General features: G+C 38.5%; 2 protein-coding genes and 1 long non-coding RNA gene across 3 annotated transcripts; 2 read left to right on the forward strand and 1 right to left on the reverse strand.

Moving 5' to 3' along the window:
* Window positions 1–964: 964 nt before the first annotated feature.
* LOC124181413 (solute carrier family 22 member 5-like) lies at window positions 965–9,634 on the forward strand. The gene is made up of 11 exons (XM_046567979.1): window positions 965–1,279; window positions 1,370–1,624; window positions 1,776–1,992; window positions 2,123–2,229; window positions 2,294–2,448; window positions 2,568–2,757; window positions 2,874–3,006; window positions 3,098–3,407; window positions 3,691–3,872; window positions 4,095–4,801; window positions 9,534–9,634. The coding sequence occupies exons 2-10, from the start codon at window positions 1,437–1,439 to the stop codon at window positions 4,269–4,271; spliced, it is 1,659 nt and encodes a 552-aa protein (XP_046423935.1). The 5' UTR covers window positions 965–1,279; window positions 1,370–1,436; the 3' UTR covers window positions 4,272–4,801; window positions 9,534–9,634.
* On the reverse strand, window positions 3,745–5,347 carry LOC124181418. The gene is made up of 3 exons (XR_006870456.1): window positions 4,869–5,347; window positions 4,048–4,267; window positions 3,745–3,947 (listed from the first exon to the last, which is right to left on the reverse strand). It is a non-coding gene; the product is annotated as an uncharacterized LOC124181418 (long non-coding RNA).
* LOC124180713 lies at window positions 6,158–19,325 on the forward strand. The gene is made up of 19 exons (XM_046566458.1): window positions 6,158–6,493; window positions 6,867–6,985; window positions 7,752–7,908; window positions 8,129–8,345; window positions 8,517–8,623; window positions 8,694–8,848; window positions 9,145–9,334; window positions 9,502–9,634; window positions 9,703–10,033; window positions 10,125–10,306; window positions 10,586–10,744; window positions 14,184–14,422; window positions 15,319–15,583; window positions 16,108–16,214; window positions 16,821–16,975; window positions 17,180–17,475; window positions 17,558–17,877; window positions 17,997–18,125; window positions 18,351–19,325. The coding sequence occupies exons 2-19, from the start codon at window positions 6,895–6,897 to the stop codon at window positions 18,559–18,561; spliced, it is 3,444 nt and encodes a 1,147-aa protein (XP_046422414.1). The 5' UTR covers window positions 6,158–6,493; window positions 6,867–6,894; the 3' UTR covers window positions 18,562–19,325.

Genomic DNA, 19,325 nt, shown 5'->3' on the forward strand with positions numbered 1-19,325 from the left:
TTAAATTGCTTGTTGTGGCTCATGTTCTTATAGAAGAGAAACTATGACTCGTGTGAGTGGTTTTTTAAAGTTTGGTTAGAATCACCAGATTCACAGACTTGTAGGTCAAAGAACTGACCACAATCATTGTGCTATTATTGAGTCTTATGCAACACTGTGCGCTGCTTGGAGTTGGATAAGAAACCTTGGGAAAATAGTGATTGGTGGTCTGAAAAGAGTGCCAGCGATTCCATAGATGAAACTTGTCTTTCGGATATGCGTACGTACTCGGTGTATTTTCTGAAAATCATCATTCCAACCTCGAAATTAACATTTTATTACCTAAGAATTAAGATAGTGTTACCAGGCTCCTGAAACACTGCCAGTTATTTCACAACGCTTCGTATATCATCACACAATTGATTGCAACCAATTTTTTTTGTTCTTTGAGGCTGCAACTGTCATTTGACAGCCCACATCGAGGCTTTGAGGGCGTAAACAGGAATCTAGCTATATTCTGGAGCGCAGGCGTGAGCTTAGAATCTTTTTATTTCGTGTAGCTCTACATTTGTCAGATGCGTTATGTGTTGCAGCTATTAGGCGCAAAGTCATTGCATTTCTTAAGTAAAAATGAAACAGAAATTTGATATTATGTACTGAGTTATCGTTGCTACCTACATAGGTTGAAAATGTATTTGGCATGGTTGAAATTTTATAATCCGAATAATACATTATTTACTAAATGTATTTTCAGTTCTAGAAAAGAATTAAATACTCAAAAGTTCAATGCCCTATATTCACAGAATTCCAAATTCACCAATTATATCTTACTTCGAATATATGCCTGATTTTCGAATGAGAATAGTACAGTTGAAATTTTGAGTCGTATTAACAAAATTATACTTGTAGCGTGTCAGAGCATCCAAAGCGCCTACAGATATGCAACTCAACTTTCTTTCGTGGAAGAAACGCTATTGTTGCCATCGGATAGGCTCATTGGATTTTTAGTATCTGTATTATATAATATCGATACAGTTTCCCATGCCGTACTTTCACGAAATCATCCGTTGTATGCATAGTAGCGATTGCATAATAATGAATACTACGTATTTCTGACCGAGTATAGATTGATTACGGTATCATGTAGATTAGGTCTGTTGCGTGATAAGCTCGAACAAATTTACAGTACACTTCTTCGAAGAGACGCTTTTGCTGTATATCTATCAGCATTCTATTACTTGAAGTGTACTCGAGTAGTGAATATAGTTTATAGTTTTATAGATCAGTAGACTTGTAATTTGTACGCTCCTACATCTATTTCACATCTACTTCGAGTCTATCGACGCTGAATACACAATTTCATCCGGAATATGAGTTTGATTTGTTTTAGGCGTATCGTAGATTCCATTCCAGACGCTTGAAACAAGCGATTCTTCCGAGAGTTCTTTGTATATAAAATGAAGAACTCTAAATATAGTCTTGGTTCTCAAAATGAAAATGAGGATGAAACATCAGATGAATTTCCGGAGGTCGACCATATTGGTCTTTACACATTGGGTATGTATTTCATTTTGAGCACGCCACTGATACTATCTGCTGCCCGAGGATTAGGCTACGTTTTTACAACCGCACCAGTCAGTTACAGGTTCGTGCTGATAATTTTTTGCTCTTTATTACGACTTTATAGCTCACTAAATTGTACTACAATGAATATAAATGATACGCGTTCTGCACATATAATTGTAATGCTCTAACAACTGTCGATTTTACAGCGAAATTTTCTTGTTTTTTTGTAGGTGTTTGGCAAAAGAGTGCGAAAATCCCGGGGATACTACTTTGCATCCGTTATGGTTACCAAACGCAGTTCCTTACACCGATGGGAAACCGGCGACATGTAGCCGGTTTACTGTACAGAATGTTACGGACTCATGCTTAACGACTGTTTTCACCAACGATACCGAACCTTGTGATGCCTGGGTGTATGACCCTGAAGAGATAACTATTCTTAACGAAGTAAGTGCATGTGTTGTACCATCTAACCGACGTGACTATGAGACGCAAAGGTAAAGATTTTAAAGACATGTTTAATCTCGACTTTATTTCTTAGAGCAGAAATCGACTCATTTTGATTTTTCATTCGCAGTGGGATCTCACTTGTGATAATAACTTGTGGAAATTGACGTTGCCAGGAACGATAAATAATTTTGGCCAGTTTCTTGGTTTGACACTTTGCGGTCATCTTTCGGATAAGTAGGCTTTACTAGCTGTATTGGAGATTGTTAATTCGAAATGGTAACACAAATTTTTATCGCAGATACGGCAGACGGAACCTTTTGGTAGTTGCTACACTAATGAGCTCGATTTTCGGATTGATACGGTCCTTTTCGCTTAACTACTGGATGTTCATTACTTTCGAGTTCCTAGATGCATTCTCGGGCTCGGCCGTGTACAGTGCTGCGTTCGTGCTAGGTCATTAAATAAGTACAATTATACCGTTACTATCGTTTCAGTCACACGTTTAGTCAAAAATGTGTGAAACTTTAGTCTACTGGATACAATTTATATCCGATTAAAAATTTTCTTTGTAGGGATGGAGCTTGTTGGACCAAAAAAAAGAGCACTGGCAAGCATTCTGACTTGCACCATGTATATCGTGTTTGTGGTTTTCTTGGGGTTGTTCGCCATGTGGTTTCGATCTTGGCGGATTCTGCTCCGGATCTTTTACACAGCAGGATTGTTTGCACTATTCTTACCTTTCATAGTGCCCGACTCTGTAAGGTATAATAGTAAAACAGTCTTTCTAAAGTCTTTGTCACGTAAGTCTTGTATAGTAGCGTTGTACTTTCCAATATGAGGTCGTTGATTAATTTATTTTCTGAATTTGTGTCTGAAAGATGGCTGCTGAGCAAAGAAAGAATTGAAGAGGCTGAAGCTGTTTTACGAAAAATCGCAGCTGGAAATAAAATAGAAATCTCCGAAAAGTCAATACTATTGATAAGGAATTGGAAGAACAAAAATCACGACAAGGTACATTTGTTGCTATCGCACAAACAGTTCGTACACTACATTGATTGACGTATTTTATAAAAATTTATGCTGTAACAATAATTAATTGCAGGTCGACACAACTAACCCTCCAGACGTTTCTGCGGTGCGACAAGTTATTGGCAACAGGACCGTTTTGATTCGATTGATCATTTGCACTTATTGCTGGGTGGCTAACGTATTCGTTTACTACGGATTGTCATTGGGTTCGATCTATGTGCCCGGAGACAAGTACATCAATTTTATTTTGGTGAGCCTGGTTGAAATTCCGGCTCTATTTGTTGCGTGGATCCTCGTAGATTACCTTGGACGCAAACCGACGCTCAGCCTAACTTTTTTTTTGAGCGGAATATTCTGCATCATCACAATCTTCATTCCTGCAGGTTGGCCTAATTGACATAGAACCAATTACGTGACCCAATTTAGTGCAAAAACATCAAAATTCGTAAGCTACACTATTTTGAAATTACAATATTAAAAAACATGAGTTTCAAAGTTTAGTTTATCGATTTGAACTCCATTGATTGATTGATTGAATCATTTCTAGTCCCATCCTGTTACAATAATTTTTCCGCTCTTTGGCTCAATGAGAAATATCAGCTATGAGATTACGGATTATAAGATTACGGATGATGCGTGCAATGTAATTATTGAAATATTTTTCAGATTGGGGGTATCTTCCACTAATTGTCTTCTTGTGTGGTAAGTTCTGCATCACGACTGCTTACCACTTGATATACATGTACACAACGGAGATGTTTCCTACGTCACTTCGTCACTCACTTCTCGGCCTGTGCAGTATGGTTGGTCGTATCGGGTCTATGTCAGCTCCGCAAACGCCATTGCTAGTGAGTACTGGTATTGTCGGCTGTAACAACCTCCTGAAGTTTATATTTCCAAGCCTATGATTAGTTGGCAAATAACTGGAAGTTTCAATATTATGGTTGTAATTATATAAGGACTGCTAATTTTTTGTAAAATTGTTCTGCTTATAATTATTGTCTGTGCATTCTTTCGGCTCACATTCGTTTCGAAACGAAATTTACCCCGATTGTTTGTTTTTCTTACAGGCCCACTATATGAAGTCGCTACCTTTCATATTATACGGGGTGATGGGCATCTCAGCGAGTTTTTTGTCCCTGAGCTTTCCGGAAACATTGGGGATAAAGCTTCCGGACACCGTCTGTGAAGCTGCGAAAATCGGTGAAGCAAGGAAGAAAGAGCGATCAGACAGCCGCGTTATCTGAAATAATATAAATCTATGAAACGTAGTATCTTTACTCTTGATGATCTTATACAAAATATCGATAATCTGTTAGTTGTAGGACAGTTGGAGATAATATAATTAATGCTATCTTAAATCATATTGCAAGACAACAAATGATGGGAATCATTGTACAGTAATTCTAGACCGCGTTACCATGCTGTAAAAATCTTTGTTTCCATTAGTGAACAAATGCTTAATTAGATATAAAATGTAACCTACTTTGCATTGTGGATGTTTTCTCAAGAATTAGCTTGCTGAGACGTCTGGTTAATAAGTTTTTACAATCTGTTTGATATCCTTATCAACTTACATTTGGACATAGTATCATCCAGTATCAGCCACTTATGATTATTTGATTAACGTAATAACTTTTCGTATCAACTGGTTTTAGATAATTAGAATTTAAAATTATTTAATCACACGATTAGAACTCACATTGTCTATGCGAAAACCCATTTAACATGGGAAAAAGATCTGATCATATTTAATGTATCTAATAAATATTGAGAAGTTGACAATAAACTTATCGTTATTGTATGTGATTTATCATCACTTGCTACCATTATTTCCCACTCACTTGTATCAGAATCCTTGTATTGCCGATTTCATGGTGGTAGGGGGGTAAAGCTGATGAAGTATATTTGCATCACATATATGGGCCAAGAGTAAAATTTAGCGGTCAGCTATCTCTCGATTTATACAACTGGCATTTAGCCGTGACATGTTTGAATAAATTTGCCGTTCTCTTCAGTTGACGGCTAACGGTTACAGGGAAGAGATTATTAAATGTTACTCTATTCACCTCTTCTGTCAAGATCTTTCAGTGAAGAGTTTACCTTACGTTTCTTACCTTAATATTTCCAGAAAAAACTACACTGTGTACTTGGTTATCAATGAGTGTATGTAAATATATCTTGCTTTATTGCCCCAGGCGTAACAAATATTGCCAATAAACCGGTTACCATTGAAGAAACATGTATTTTAATTTACTCAGTCTGCAAAACTTGAAATCAGTTACTACTTCTGGAGTTCTTTGACTGTACGATCATACATTTACTTAAAGGTACAATATAATTGATTGGAAATCATTACTCATTCGCATATTTACTAATAGGGTAAGAAAGTGCAAATTAATATTAGTAGACTGGTTCGCAATATTTCATTTAATAGATTTTCTCATGGTTCCAAGCGTTCAGAGTTTAAAATGTAACGTTATTCCTTCGATGAACTAAACAAGTGTTTAATACATCCACTGAACACGTGTACTGAAGTTGTAAAACTGTTCAACCTCTAATACGGTATTATGAATACATCATTCGTTTTCAAATAATATTGTTATCTACCAATGATATTTATACATTGTCGCGGTACATAACCAAGGCGGTATATGTGGGCTATGTAAGGTACTTGTGTTGGCACAGGTACTACTGATTATTCTCTAACACTCGACGGTACATAATAATCTCACTTTTTATCAATTAAAAAAATTCACCGTCCTGAAGCAGTGTAGCTGTTTTCGGAGGTTTTCAGTTTCGTCGTGTGCGGCAGGTTTATTCACAGTTTGCTGGCTATTCGGAAGGTAACTATGCACACTCACTGTTTTAAATAGCTGGCTGAGTAACTTAATTTCAATGAGCTCTTTTAAATTCTGTTTTACCCAATGTTAAACTTTAGTAGACATTTCATGCCAGCACGCGTCACATTGCTTTGTAAGGAACGCATATTGTCTCATGTATGTTTTCATTTATGATCTCTAGCAGAAGGTTCTTATTTTAGCTATTATTGTCACTATAATGGTTACGTTATGTTTATTTTTTTTTAATCTACAATGAGATACCGATGGCCTGAGCAATTGGATATTGAAGAGTCTGCATGCTCGCGTTCATTCGTGAGGATGATCTCACAAGTGAATAACTTGAAATTTTTCCCTGGAAGCTCGACGTCGGACTTTTACAATTAATGTAATCTGAGATAGATCTCGCTTTCTTCATTCGATTTGGACAAGTTCTGATAACGAGTGATAATAGTGGCCGACATTCACTAATCAACTCTTTTGCTAACTCCTTGTGGTTGGCTACCTCCATTAGTGTATTCTTCTCGCCCTCACCGGTAAGCAAATTCGAAATCTCCATCTCAAATCACGGAGCTTCAGAAGAAGCCAATAAAGTGCCCGTATAAAGTGGCTGGATTCAATATATCTAGGTAAATTATTCATTATTTTTCTGCATTCTTTTGAAGTGAGTGAAGTGTTTCTTATACATGACACACGAGAAAATTATGTTGCCACATTACTTCTCAGATCGTCCATGACTGTAATTTACCTGACAGACATTATACCATTGTTACATTAGGCGATTATGGTTCGTTATTTTCATTGGTCAACCGGATCTTTAAGAAGGAATAGTAAAGCTGATTAATAATTATACTGGAATAACGTAATGTACGATTTAATGGGACTAGTGTATAAGATTCAAAAAAAAATTGAATGTCAGAATTGTTACATAAGATTGCGTCATTTCTTTCAAATATATTTCTATTCCGTCGTTCATTTGAACCGGTTTATTTTTTTTTTCAGATTTAGTGATCGCGTCGATATCGGCATCATGCAACTGTTTTGCTGCCAGCAATATCCATCCGAGTCCAATGGAATATCATCATCGACACCGAAAGAAGCGGAGCAAAATAATTATGACGGTATCGCACTGACAGTTTGATCGAATATTTTCATATAAACTTATTTCAAGGATGGCACGGCAAAACGGTGTAAGTGCTATCATTATGATTTTTCAGAAGAGTAAAAAAACTTTCTCAAAATTTGATTAATCAATTTTAAAAGAAAATCAAAAAGTGTATTTGAGAGTTTTTCAAGCTCTTTCAAATGGCCTAAGCCTTGATTCAATACAGCAATTTGCCTTTGAGAAAATGATACTTACTAGCAAGAAAAAAATCGATTCTCGCGAGTCATTTTCTCGAAGACAGATTGCTATGTTAAATCGAGGTTTGGACGATTTGAAAAAGATCGAAAAACTATTGGAAGGTTTTTTTTTATTTTTGTTTTAAATTAGTCAATCAAATTTTGGCACATTTTTTTACTCTTCTAAAGACTCACAATGATGGCAATTACACCGTTTTACCGTGCCGACTTTTTTAACTTTCACGATTAAATTTTCGTCAGCCATATCGTTTTGCAAGGACATGTGCAATGATTTTTCAGAAATTTTCAATAAAAAATGTATCTTTGATATTTTGGAACTTACTCAGTTTTGCCGTGCCGCCCTTAATTTATTTATCGACGATGCGGGTCTAGTTGACAAGTGATAACTAGATAACAGCTCTTGATGTATCCAGCGTCGCAAAAAATACTTGCAACTGTTAAAGTATAATTAAAAAGTTCAATTAGTTTACGATAATTGCACGATAATTTTCCACTTGGATTTGACACACGGTTCTGTTTTTACAGCCAACTGTGGGGATGATGAGATACCAAACGATTTTCCGGAGATCGACCACATTAGTCTGTACACCTTGCGCATTTATGCTATTTTAGGAATCCCAATGCTACTTTCCGCTTGTTTTACAATGAGTTACGTTTTCACCGCTGGGACTGTCAGTTACAGGTTAGTGTTTGTAGTTCATACCATTTATTCGCAGATCATGTTTGTATTAGAAATTTATTGACGTTATAATAAACATGTAGAACGAACGAGATTTTATCATGCGTTTTTAAACAAGGTCACTAATACTTCCAATAAGGTGATAACCTGCATTGATATTGATTACAGCTTGATAATATGAGAAGATAAATTGTTATGAATTGCTGTACATTTTTTTCACCAGGTGTCTACTAACAGAATGCGAAGATCCTGTAAACACGACACTGTATCCCACCTGGTTGACAACAGCGGTTCCCTACGCTGACGGTGTATCGGAAACCTGTACGCGATATACTGTACAAAATATCACAGATTCGTGTTCAACGACTGTGTTTACAAATGAAACCGAAAGCTGTGATGCCTGGATCTATGAAAGCGAGAAGCTCACCATTCTCAACGAAGTAAACTATAAAAAGGGTCTTATATTTAAAACATTATTTTCTACGGCGTTTATACTTACTTTTCAAAATTAGAACGCTTCACAATAACAGATCATCGTTATTTATGAATATGCAAATTTGCAATGAAAAAGTTGTATGTTTGTGGTGTTGCAATGTATTTTTTAATCACAGTGGGACCTCACCTGTGATGCAAATCTATGGAAGTTATCGTTGCCGGGAACAATCAACAATGTTGGACAATTCTCCGGATTGATATATTCCGGTTATGTATCAGACAGGTAAAATATTCAGCTGAATTTGAAGTGGATTCTCGTTCACACTTATTCGTAAAAATTTTAATGACTACAGGTTTGGCAGACGTAATCTCTTGGTACTTGCCACTACGATGTCCACGATACTGGGATTAATTCGGTCCTTTTCCCTCAATTACGGGATGTTCATCATCTTTGAGTTTCTTGACGCGATGGCTGGCGCAGGCCTGTACAGCTCTGCATTTATTTTAGGTAATCGAATAAGTGTAGTATAGAGCGTAGAATAGCAATGACTATGATCTGCTCATTGTCAGGCTTCTAAATCAACCGACTGTGCTGGATTTGAGTGTTCATCGTATGGAAATATGGGGATCTCTTTCGGCGATTACTGCTTTAAACTGCTTGAATTTTGAAACACTTATAGTACAGCACAAAAACACTAACACTATAACTATGCATAGAGTCACGGCGCTATTCGCACTTGTTGTAACAAAGTTCAGGAGCCCGAGTAGATTAACGTTCCTTTTACCAACCAATGTTCTTTGCAGGAATGGAGTTTGTTGGACCGAAGAAAAGAGTTTTCGTCAGCATTGTCATGTGCTGTATGTACCCGCTCGGAGAAGTCTTCATGGCGTTGTGTGCTATGTGGATTCGATCTTGGCGTCATCTCATTTGGGCACTCTATATACCGGGATTCATCGCAGTATCCATACCATTCATAGTTCCAGAATCTGTGAGGTGACAATCGCGTACCGAGTATGACGTACTTGTCGAGTCTGTAGCATATAAAGTTGATTAAAACATAACCAGATTCCGGCATGTTCTGTCTTATCACGACGAATTATAAAACAACTTTCATTACTTCGCCCAGAGAAGTGAAATACATTGATATTTCCATTCCTCAGATGGCTACTGAGCAAGGGTAGAGGAGATGAAGCGGAGAGCGTGTTACGAACAATCGCAGTCAAGAATGGCGTCGAAGTTACACAAGAATCAATCGATTTAATCAAGAATACGGCGAAAAAAAATCAGATAGAGGTACGCCGATCTCGATTATGTGCGAAGAGTTGGTATGAGTAGTATGCAACCAAAATGTTACCGTTAAGAACGTTGTCTTACAGAAAAAAGGAGCAGAATCAAAACCGTCAGGCATTTCGGCGCTGAGACAAGTTCTTCGCGAAAGGGTATTGTTGCTTCGTTTGATGGCCTGTGCTTTCGGCTGGATCACCAACACCTTGGTGTATTACGGCCTTTCGCTACAGTCGGTAACGGTAGCAGGGGACCAATACCTGAACTTCATTTTGGTGGCTTTGGTGGAGATTCCGGGTAACTTGGCTTGTTGGGCCCTGGTAGACTACATGGGGCGAAAGCCAATCCTTAGCGGTTCGTTTTTCCTGAGCGGTGTCTTCTGCATCTTGGCAATTTTCGTTCCTGAAGGTTGGTACAACGCCACGGTGGCTGATTCTCGAGAAGGCTGAATTAACGCCCACGCATCGTTCCGAATTAACGAATGTTTTTCGTTTCCTAGACTGGTGGTATCTAACGCTAATCGTTTTCCTGGGAGGCAAGTTCAGCATCACGATAGCCTTCAGCACGATTTACGTTTATACCACAGAGATGTTCCCCACACCGTTCCGACACTCTTTACTTGGATTTTGCAGCATGATCGCTCGTATTGGATCAATGATAGCACCGCAAATGCCCTTGCTGGTAAGTACAAGTAGTTTAATTAACGTAAATCGAAGAATGTTCATTTTCCAAGTAGCCCAATGTGTCTTAAAGATAATCCTGAAACTCTGATTGGCAAAGTTTTAAAACGATTGTCTCTCAGGCCGAATAATTATATGCGCCACGGAGCCGGCAATTTAATTCTTAAAATTAGCTCCTGTCGCAGCTACTGTTACAGGGTGTAACATTGCGAACGAAATTCATTCGACTCCATCTTTAATTGTAATTTGACCGGTGTTCTAATCGATATTACGTTTACAGGCAACATATATGGCGTCGCTACCGATGCTGGTTTTCGGAGCCGTCGCCTTGGTAGCCAGCATTTTGTCTTTGAGTTTTCCGGAAACCGCTGGGATCAAGCTTCCGGACACGATAGAGGAGGCAGTTGTAATCGGCAAGCTGAAAAAGAAACCTAAATCAATTATTCCTTAAATTTTGTATACTTGTACAAAGTAGGCTTGGAAACGTTTATTGCATTGTCACGGTAATCGATTTTGGTTATCGTGGAAAAAAGAATTCCCTGTCTTGGTACTGATCGGAGTATCGTAAGTTTGAAGAAAAATTGTTGTTAATACTTCGTCGATATCAGACGACACCAAGTATATAAGATTCAGTGTTATCTATGAGAGATATCTATTAACCATATAGACCTACTATTCATATTTCGCCACAGATTGCACTGTTTAATTGTCAGTCTGTTCGCCGTATCACTGTATTGTTTATAACTTATTTAATCAAGATTACAGAGCAGTAAGATTAAATTTAGTGCTTGAATCCCATATATTGTGCGATTTCACATACCTATCAGCGGTTCAAATTTAGTCAGCAGTTTTTTATTTTGATGCAATTTAATATTATTTGATTCAACGAAATACGGGGTGGATTGCCGAAGCTCAACTAGGTTAAAGTCTAGCTTGCGACGTAATTCGGCCATTTTACGTTATGAGTCGTCGTCTTCCGTCATTAAACTCTAATAATCCTTTACTAGCTGGAGTGCGATACAAAGTTGAATAGTATATCCAACCCGCCGGTATAAAACGCAGAACGAAAATCTATATTTATCGTCACGTTGGCACTGAACTGTCTTAGAGCAATGTACCCGGTATCTTTTTATAGTTTCAGCATGTTTTCTATGTTGATGACCTGCGCGGTTTCGGCGATCACTCGTGATTTACGAAATTCACTTTCGGAACATTTTCTTTTCAATAACTTATTCACAATACAGAACTTCTTCGGTAGCAATTACACAACCACCCATATTCTCCTCCTCGTTGAACTGCAATTGAATTTTTGAGGTGTTGAGATGCTTGTGGAGTTTCGCACGTGTTCCACCTTCGAAGTCATTTGCCAGTGTGCGTCCGCGGGTTCAATGGCTCGTGAAAATTGTTCAATAAATTCGTGTGTACGAGGTGTGTAACCAGCCTTGTCCAACAAGTAGTGGTCATGGTGCACATCGAGGTAAAAAGTAAGCAGGTAAGTACAAAACTGGCTTAAAGGCTCTTGAAAGGCACGGTGAGGTGAATGAGGGATTGAAATTCGCGTTCGCGTTTTTAGGGATTTCATTGATCGACAGAATTTTATTATCCAAAAATAACACTGCTCGAATATTTCTTCGTTCTAACGGTGGATCTTACAGCCATAGGGTTGAGTGTGTAGCTCGTTTTTCGAAGGTGAACTAACGAGTTACTGGGTGCGACAAATAAGCCGGAGGATATTTATGCAAATAAGGAAAATGCAGAGCTGAAAGGAAGGCGGGTAGCGACACTGTTTCCGTTTAATCAGATTCTCTCGAACCTGCAGGAACCCACTGTGTGAACTAGGATTCGGTAACGTAATCATTCCCACAAAGGCGTGGCCTTGATTAACATGACAAAGACGTACCTACATACCCTTCCTACGTGGTTTTCGCCAAAGACTTCTTGTCTTGGCTTCGCTTTCTCTGTTCTCGGAGAAAACTACGTCGCTTCTATTTACTCCCTAGCACTCATTGTTACCGATTGACTCCCGTATGGTGAGACACGTGTTCGCCGGTATTTCCACTTCCGTTGTCAATGCTGGATTGAAATTTAGGAATAAGTGATAAGACGTAGAAGCAAGGTTTTATTTGGATGGCGTATTTTTGAAAAATTCGCGACTTGGATAATATTTCAATAGCAGAACTTTAACATAGCAGATACAATGTGATGAAATCGCGTAATCAACATACTACAACTTGAAGTATGAATCCTCAAAGTGTAATCGTGATATAAAATGCATTGCGTGTTCCGGTGCTGTGGATCAAAAAACAGATCAAGCAATATGAATTTTTGGATTGGTTTCAATAGCCATTATTACAAAATATTTCTATTCAGTTGCGAGTTTTACTTTGAATATAAATAACTGTGACGATAAACAGCGAGGCCCGTGATGGCTTACGACTCTTAAATCTTAGCTGGTTGAATTGCGTTTCATGAAAGAATTTCGTGGATATATGCATCGGTATTTATAAAATACACTTGTGATGTAATAAAGGTAGCACAGAATGACTGAACTTTCCAAATGAGCATTAATTCAGAGGTTATGCGATATGACATATTGCTAACTGTGGTAACAGGATCAAACGTACACTGTAATTTCAAGTAATGAATAATTCGTGTAAACTACAGTGCAATGTACCGCATAGTTAGTAGATAATTACAACTAATGACATTGCTAATTATTATGCGAAACCATATGCTTATTGCCTCTTCCCGTATACGGGTTATTTACTGGTCGTGGTCATAGATGCGTGATAAACGGGAAAATTACAAAGGAATTCCGATTCATTGTCAGGAAATTAATTGGCACTTGTAATTTAAATGTAACTGCTGCGTTTGTCGACAAACTTCTCTGATTCCACGTGGTTTATATTCCTGCAGTCAATGCTACATAGTTTTCTAGGAAAACGGTATTCAGACAAATTTTTCACACGTGACGTACGATCCACTACTACACATTAACCACTATCGGGATTGTAACAGTCCGACTTCTAAACCGACCAGGCAAGCTGTACGATCTATAGTATCCGGCTTAGAAATAGCACAGTGACTATAAACCTGACCATTTACTGTAGAACAGTTTGAACGTTACTATACTCAGTTTCAATATAAACGATCAAAACTTCGGTGTGTTCGCTCTCAGTGTTAGTCACATATGCATATGTCAAGTATTCATGTGACTGATGTAGCCTTTGGTGAAATAGGAACTCCGGCAGAGGCGGAATCGCAAACGGAACAGTGATCCGCGCGTTGTACGAGCTGCTGGATGGAAGTTGAAAAATAGAAATGCGAAGCTGAAGTTTTATTAAGAATTTGTCAGTGCGTTGTCTTTATAAAAAAATATTCCAGAGGAACATCAAAATCTAAATAACTATACGTACGCGACGTCGTAAATCCTGTCACATACACTTTGGCTATTTTCAACTTTCATTTTGTCTCGATCTCGACGTTTGTAAGCACGTTTGCGGTCACACGGTATTGACATATCTTTAACTTTACGTGCTTACCGGCCATCGTTGTATAAGACCTCACAATCAGGCAAACATAGTTATTTGCTTTTTCCAACTTTTCGACAATTCGAAGTGACATTTTGTAATCTTCGTTCACTTTCCGTCGGCATTCAATGGTCGAATAGCAGTTGCCTTCTTGCAAAGTGTGCTACCGGAATGGGTTACAGCATAGTGAACGTGATATTCAGATATATTGATAATAAAGTAGATATATTTCAGATTACACTGTTATACTGCCGAGTGAGTTCTGCTGACAACGAGTATGCGGTATCGGAGTGACCCGGGTATCAGCAGTCTTTACAGGAAATTCTTCGCCGCGAAATTCTAACATAAAATCCCTCCTCCGATCGACTACGTCACGTTGTGCAGTCACGCGGTATTCGACCGGGCATCGCAAAGCATTTACAATCAGTTTCAAGCCTTGTAACGATGGATTTTGACGAGGTTTTAGAGGAGCTCGGCGAGCTGGGAAAGTTTCAGATAATCAATTACTTTTTGATTTGCTTGCCGGTGTTTTTCAGTGCTGCTAACAGCTTATCTTACGTGTTCGTTGCAGGAGTACCGGATTACAGGTGAGTTGATGATTGTGATGTTCGCTTAAGCGTCCGCTTACATTCTCACTTCTGCTCGTGCCAAGACGGTAAAAAAAAATTTACACATTCTCAAATTGTCTGACGGTCAAGCTTGCTCTTGTTGTTATACAACAACCGGTGAATACAAAGATTATCGCTAGTACATTTTTGCGATGTTTTGAACACTTTTCGTACGACACTGATGAGTCCGGCTTGTGATTTTTTGCTACCACACCTTTAACCGATTTACAGATCCATCTACATAATGAATGTCTGCGGTAATTGAAATTCTCAATTTTTCAAGTTATTGTCACACTAATTGCGTGTAATATTTATGGGTCATTAGAAAACATATATGGTAGAAGTTAATCTTTGTCGTTCGAAAGAAAGATTGGTATGTTCGGTATACATGCAAGCTGTTGGGTCAAACCAATGACCTTGATGATAAGCCTGTCTGAAGTGGAACGATGATTACAGTTATTTGCATGCATATTTCAAAAATACCTTTGACAATGCATGTACGTCGTGTCGATTCATTTTTGACAACTTGGATAAAAATTAAATTGCAATTGGAATCTGTTTTAACACGATTAAGTCTTCTATTCTATGATATTTTCGAAAGATTAGGTGAGGCAACAAATTTGAGTTTACTTTTCACTATCGAGTTTAACGCGTTCTTAAATACATGAAGCTACTCATAATAGATATACGTAGTTTAGTTCAGCATGTGCTTGATTGATTTATATAATCCAGCTTTCGATGTGTAACGAAAGAATATCACGAGATTTGAGATTTATTTGATACACCTGAGCATACTGTGAGAATATGATATACGGCCATCCAACACGAAAGTGTATCAATTCAAAACTTATCACACTTACGTTCATGGTCCTCAGGTGCTACATAGAGGGGTGCGATGACCGGAGTACACCAGACTATTCAGCAGCCTGGGTGAACCAGACCATTCCTGATCTCGAATATGAGACGGAGACAGCCAATGCCGTATACGTTCCCAGCCAATGCAGCATGTATCTTATGCAAAATTCGACAGTCGGTCAATTTGATGTCAACGATACGTGTCCGTTCAACTTTTCGACAGATACAATTGTTCAGTGCAACGAGTGGATCTTTGATCCGGAAGATTGGACCATCGTCGGCGAGGTTTGAAACAATGTTTTTTTTTCATTGTATTAAGACTACAGGACCAAACGATGTAAGGAAAACCAGTTTCTGAAACGTTGTAGGATCGAAGGTTCACATATTTTCTGTTATCGCGATTTTTTTCGAAGAATTTGTGGCCCTCCCGTGGTAGTTTTCTTCAATGGTACAGGTGCAGATAGGCTTGAAACACTTACAGTTCTGCAGGTTTACGTTTATTACAGTTTCGACGTAAATACTGTTAAGCTGCAGATGATATCATTTCGTTTAATAATTTATCGTCATGGTAATCTGGAACAGAGATTTATCAAGACCGAGTAACGTGGGTCAGTGCCCCACGGTTCTTCTTGAGTAGACAACGATTTAGACCAAACCATGGACCATTCGTAACCAGGTTAAAAAATACACGCTGAATATATAACAGATATAGCTGCTCGAACACTGCAACATTCATCATTATTAATTAACTCAGAGAATAATGGTTAATAACTGTTTCAGGATTGACAAGTTACAATTACGTGTTTTAGTGGAACCTCACCTGCCAATCGAACCTGTGGAAACTTTCTCTGATCGGCACTGTCCACTTTGCTGGAATATTTTGTGGTTCAACTATTTTCGGAATGCTTGCTGACAGGTATGGACATTCTATCGTTCATCACGAAATTTATATATTATAAGCATTAGCTAGTGAATTTCTTTCGTAAAACAGTCAATGCCAGAGTATACCGGAAACGGTTAAGATAATTCTCTCAAATGACGGAAAGTTTGTAAATATTTTCATAAAAAATTCCGCATATCGTTACGTAAAATCTTAATTTGAATTTAATAGCATACCTCAATATCTTCACGGGCGTATTTCATGTTTGTTCGTTTCCTTATGCTGCAAAAAAAGTGATCACCTTTGGTGATGCTACACAACGATTCAACTGTCGGGAAACACGATATATGATTACAGAACAAACCGGTTTTCTTTGCTAATACCTTGAGAGCTAGTTTGAAAAATCACGATCTGCTATGGATAGTGTAAGGAATATGTAATGCGATGTTGAGTTTGCTGTATTTCTTAAAATCACAAATACTGTATTTTTTAACCCATATTTTAATTGTTACTCGCGAAGAAATTTCTGGCGAATCGTATTAATAGGAGAAAACTTATTTCATAGATATGTAGTTGCAAAGCTTACAACGCGTTGAGAAATAATGAGTTCTAATTTACAAAAAACGTGATATTTTTCCACAGATTCGGTAGAAAGCTAATGTTTATTACAAGCATCATGATGATGACCATCACTGGCATTGGGCAAGTATTGTCCGGTTCTTACAACGTCTTCAATGTGTTCGTCTTTTTAAACGCTGTCGGAACTGCCGGGATATATCCCCTCGCGTTTATACTGGGTAAATATAAATTAGCTCAACATGAAAGCAAAAGGGAGTTTCCTAATTTTCTCTTCATCTTTCCATATCGTTTATCCACTTGAATAATTTCAGGCAAATTTTTGTAAAGTGATTAAGTTTTTTTCTCTTTTCATCTCTGCAAGAAATTTTCAAATGAAATCTGTTGCATTTATGTTGGTGAGAACGAGTCTGGTGGTTTTCCAGGCGTCGAATTGGTGGGAAAAAGGAAGCGAGAACTTTGTGGAATCGTCCTGAATTACTTCTATGCACTGGGCGAGGCAGCTGTCGCCCTTTTTGCCTGGTGGTTTGGCTCCTGGCGTTTGTTACAGTTGGCGGTGTCGGGACCAGCGGCTATTTTTTTGTGCTACTACTGGCTCGTACCAGAATCAGTGCGCTGGCTACTAGCGAGAAATGAAAACGACAAAGCCAAGTCCATAGTTTCGACAGCTGCCAAGACCAACAAGGTTGTTCTTTCGTCACGCATCATGGAGTCCATGGAGGTGAGACAGGGTTTAAAATGAACGAGTCTTTTGCTCGATATCCGACCCATTCGCGGTTCTCATCGATATAATACTTTCCCAGAAGATTTCGGGCGGCGCTAAAACTCCGGCGAAGGATCCTCAGCTGCTGAAGATGCTGGGTTTGGCTTTTCACTCCAGAGTGCTCGTCACGCGAATTTCAGTAATGTTTTATGTTTGGGCCGCTACTGCCTTTGTCTACTATGGTTTGTCGGTAAACAGCACTAGCCTTTCCGGGGACAAATACCTGAACTTTGCTCTGGTCTGCCTCGTTGAAATTCCTGGTTACACACTCGCCCTGTATGCCTTGCCACTATTCGGTCGACGAAGGGCTCTAATATTAAGTTTGCTGATCTGCACCGTGACGTGTGCCGCGGCAGCCTGGTGAGATGAAAATTTTATTCGGTTCAATCATTGCATGCGGAGAAATATTTTAACTGGAATCTTTTTTTGAACAAAAGAATTTAATACTGTAGACAGAGAGCGAAAAATAACCTGTTCAGGCTTTTCAGGACATCTACTTCCTTGTATTGGGTTGCAACAGTAATGTTTCTGATCGGAAAATTAGCAATCACAGCAGCGTTTGGCATTCTTTACGTTTATACTGCAGAATTGTTCCCCACTGCGGTCAGGTAAGTGTTCCACTTGTTTTTGGAGAACACCCCATTCTTTCTCTCTTCATCCAAGACTTAACGTTCCTCGACAAATTGAAATTGAACCGTGCATCGGCGACGAATGGTATCCTTGTACCGTACACTTTGTAATTCATGCGAAAATTTGGACGAATCCGAACAAATCAACCGTTTAGTTCAACTTACTCTGAAATTACGGTAGTTGAAAATATGTCCCCTCCTTAGGAGTTGTGCGGTTGGCCTCAGCTCGACGATGGCTAGGGTTGGCGCCATGGTTGCTCCCTTCGCACCGATGCTCTCTACAGTGACACCGGGACTGCCATTGATATGTTTCGCGGCTGCCCCTTTATTCGCAGCCATCCTGACTGCCCTTCTACTTCCTGAAACCAGAGGACGCCGGCTCCCCGATACCGTTCGCGAAGCTGAGGCGATATAACGTTAATTCTAATTAGTCTTCGAACAATTCTTATATTTGATTGTTTCGTACAAAAACTATACTGTACGGCGAACAATAGAAGCGAATTCTTCCGTATTATTCACGTCACGACTCAAGTATACTTATTATCGTTACTGATTGTTGCCTGATATTATTCTAGGAATAACTTATAGGAAAACAATTCAATTCAGAATTTTCCTTTCCAATTTACGATCGTGATAGCAAACGTCTTTGAATAATGTCTCGAATGACCCGGTAGTATTTTCATTAGAATTTCTTCACTGTCAGTGATCACAATGATTGATCTAGTCGGTATAAAATTTTTTAAAACGTACGGTTTGTAAGTAGGACTCATAACCACACTTCATGGACTTGAAATTACGAACTCCAGAAACTAGGTGCATCTCAGATTCTTTCCAAATCAAAATCGGAATGATGAAATTTTTCATCTGCATCTACGTTCATCTGCACATCGCACAGGCATATAATATGATCAGTAATTATCTGCACCTAGTAATTACTTGAATGGTACAAAAGATTCGATTGACAAGCGATAGTTTGTGGGCGTGTTAAGTCATTATATAATTCACTTATTCAGAATGACAAGTGAAATTTCGTACCGTACAATTAATAATATTCATGTCATGTGTAGTTGTGACCAATATTTGTAAGCCATTGGTGTAATAATGGTTGAAATGACCGTGCGATTCTATACCACTGCGATTTACAATCAGTAACGTTAACAATACATGTAATGCACCATT

Source organism: Neodiprion fabricii, chromosome 4 (assembly GCF_021155785.1).
Source record: "Neodiprion fabricii isolate iyNeoFabr1 chromosome 4, iyNeoFabr1.1, whole genome shotgun sequence".
Taxonomy (NCBI): Eukaryota; Metazoa; Arthropoda; class Insecta; order Hymenoptera; family Diprionidae; genus Neodiprion; species Neodiprion fabricii.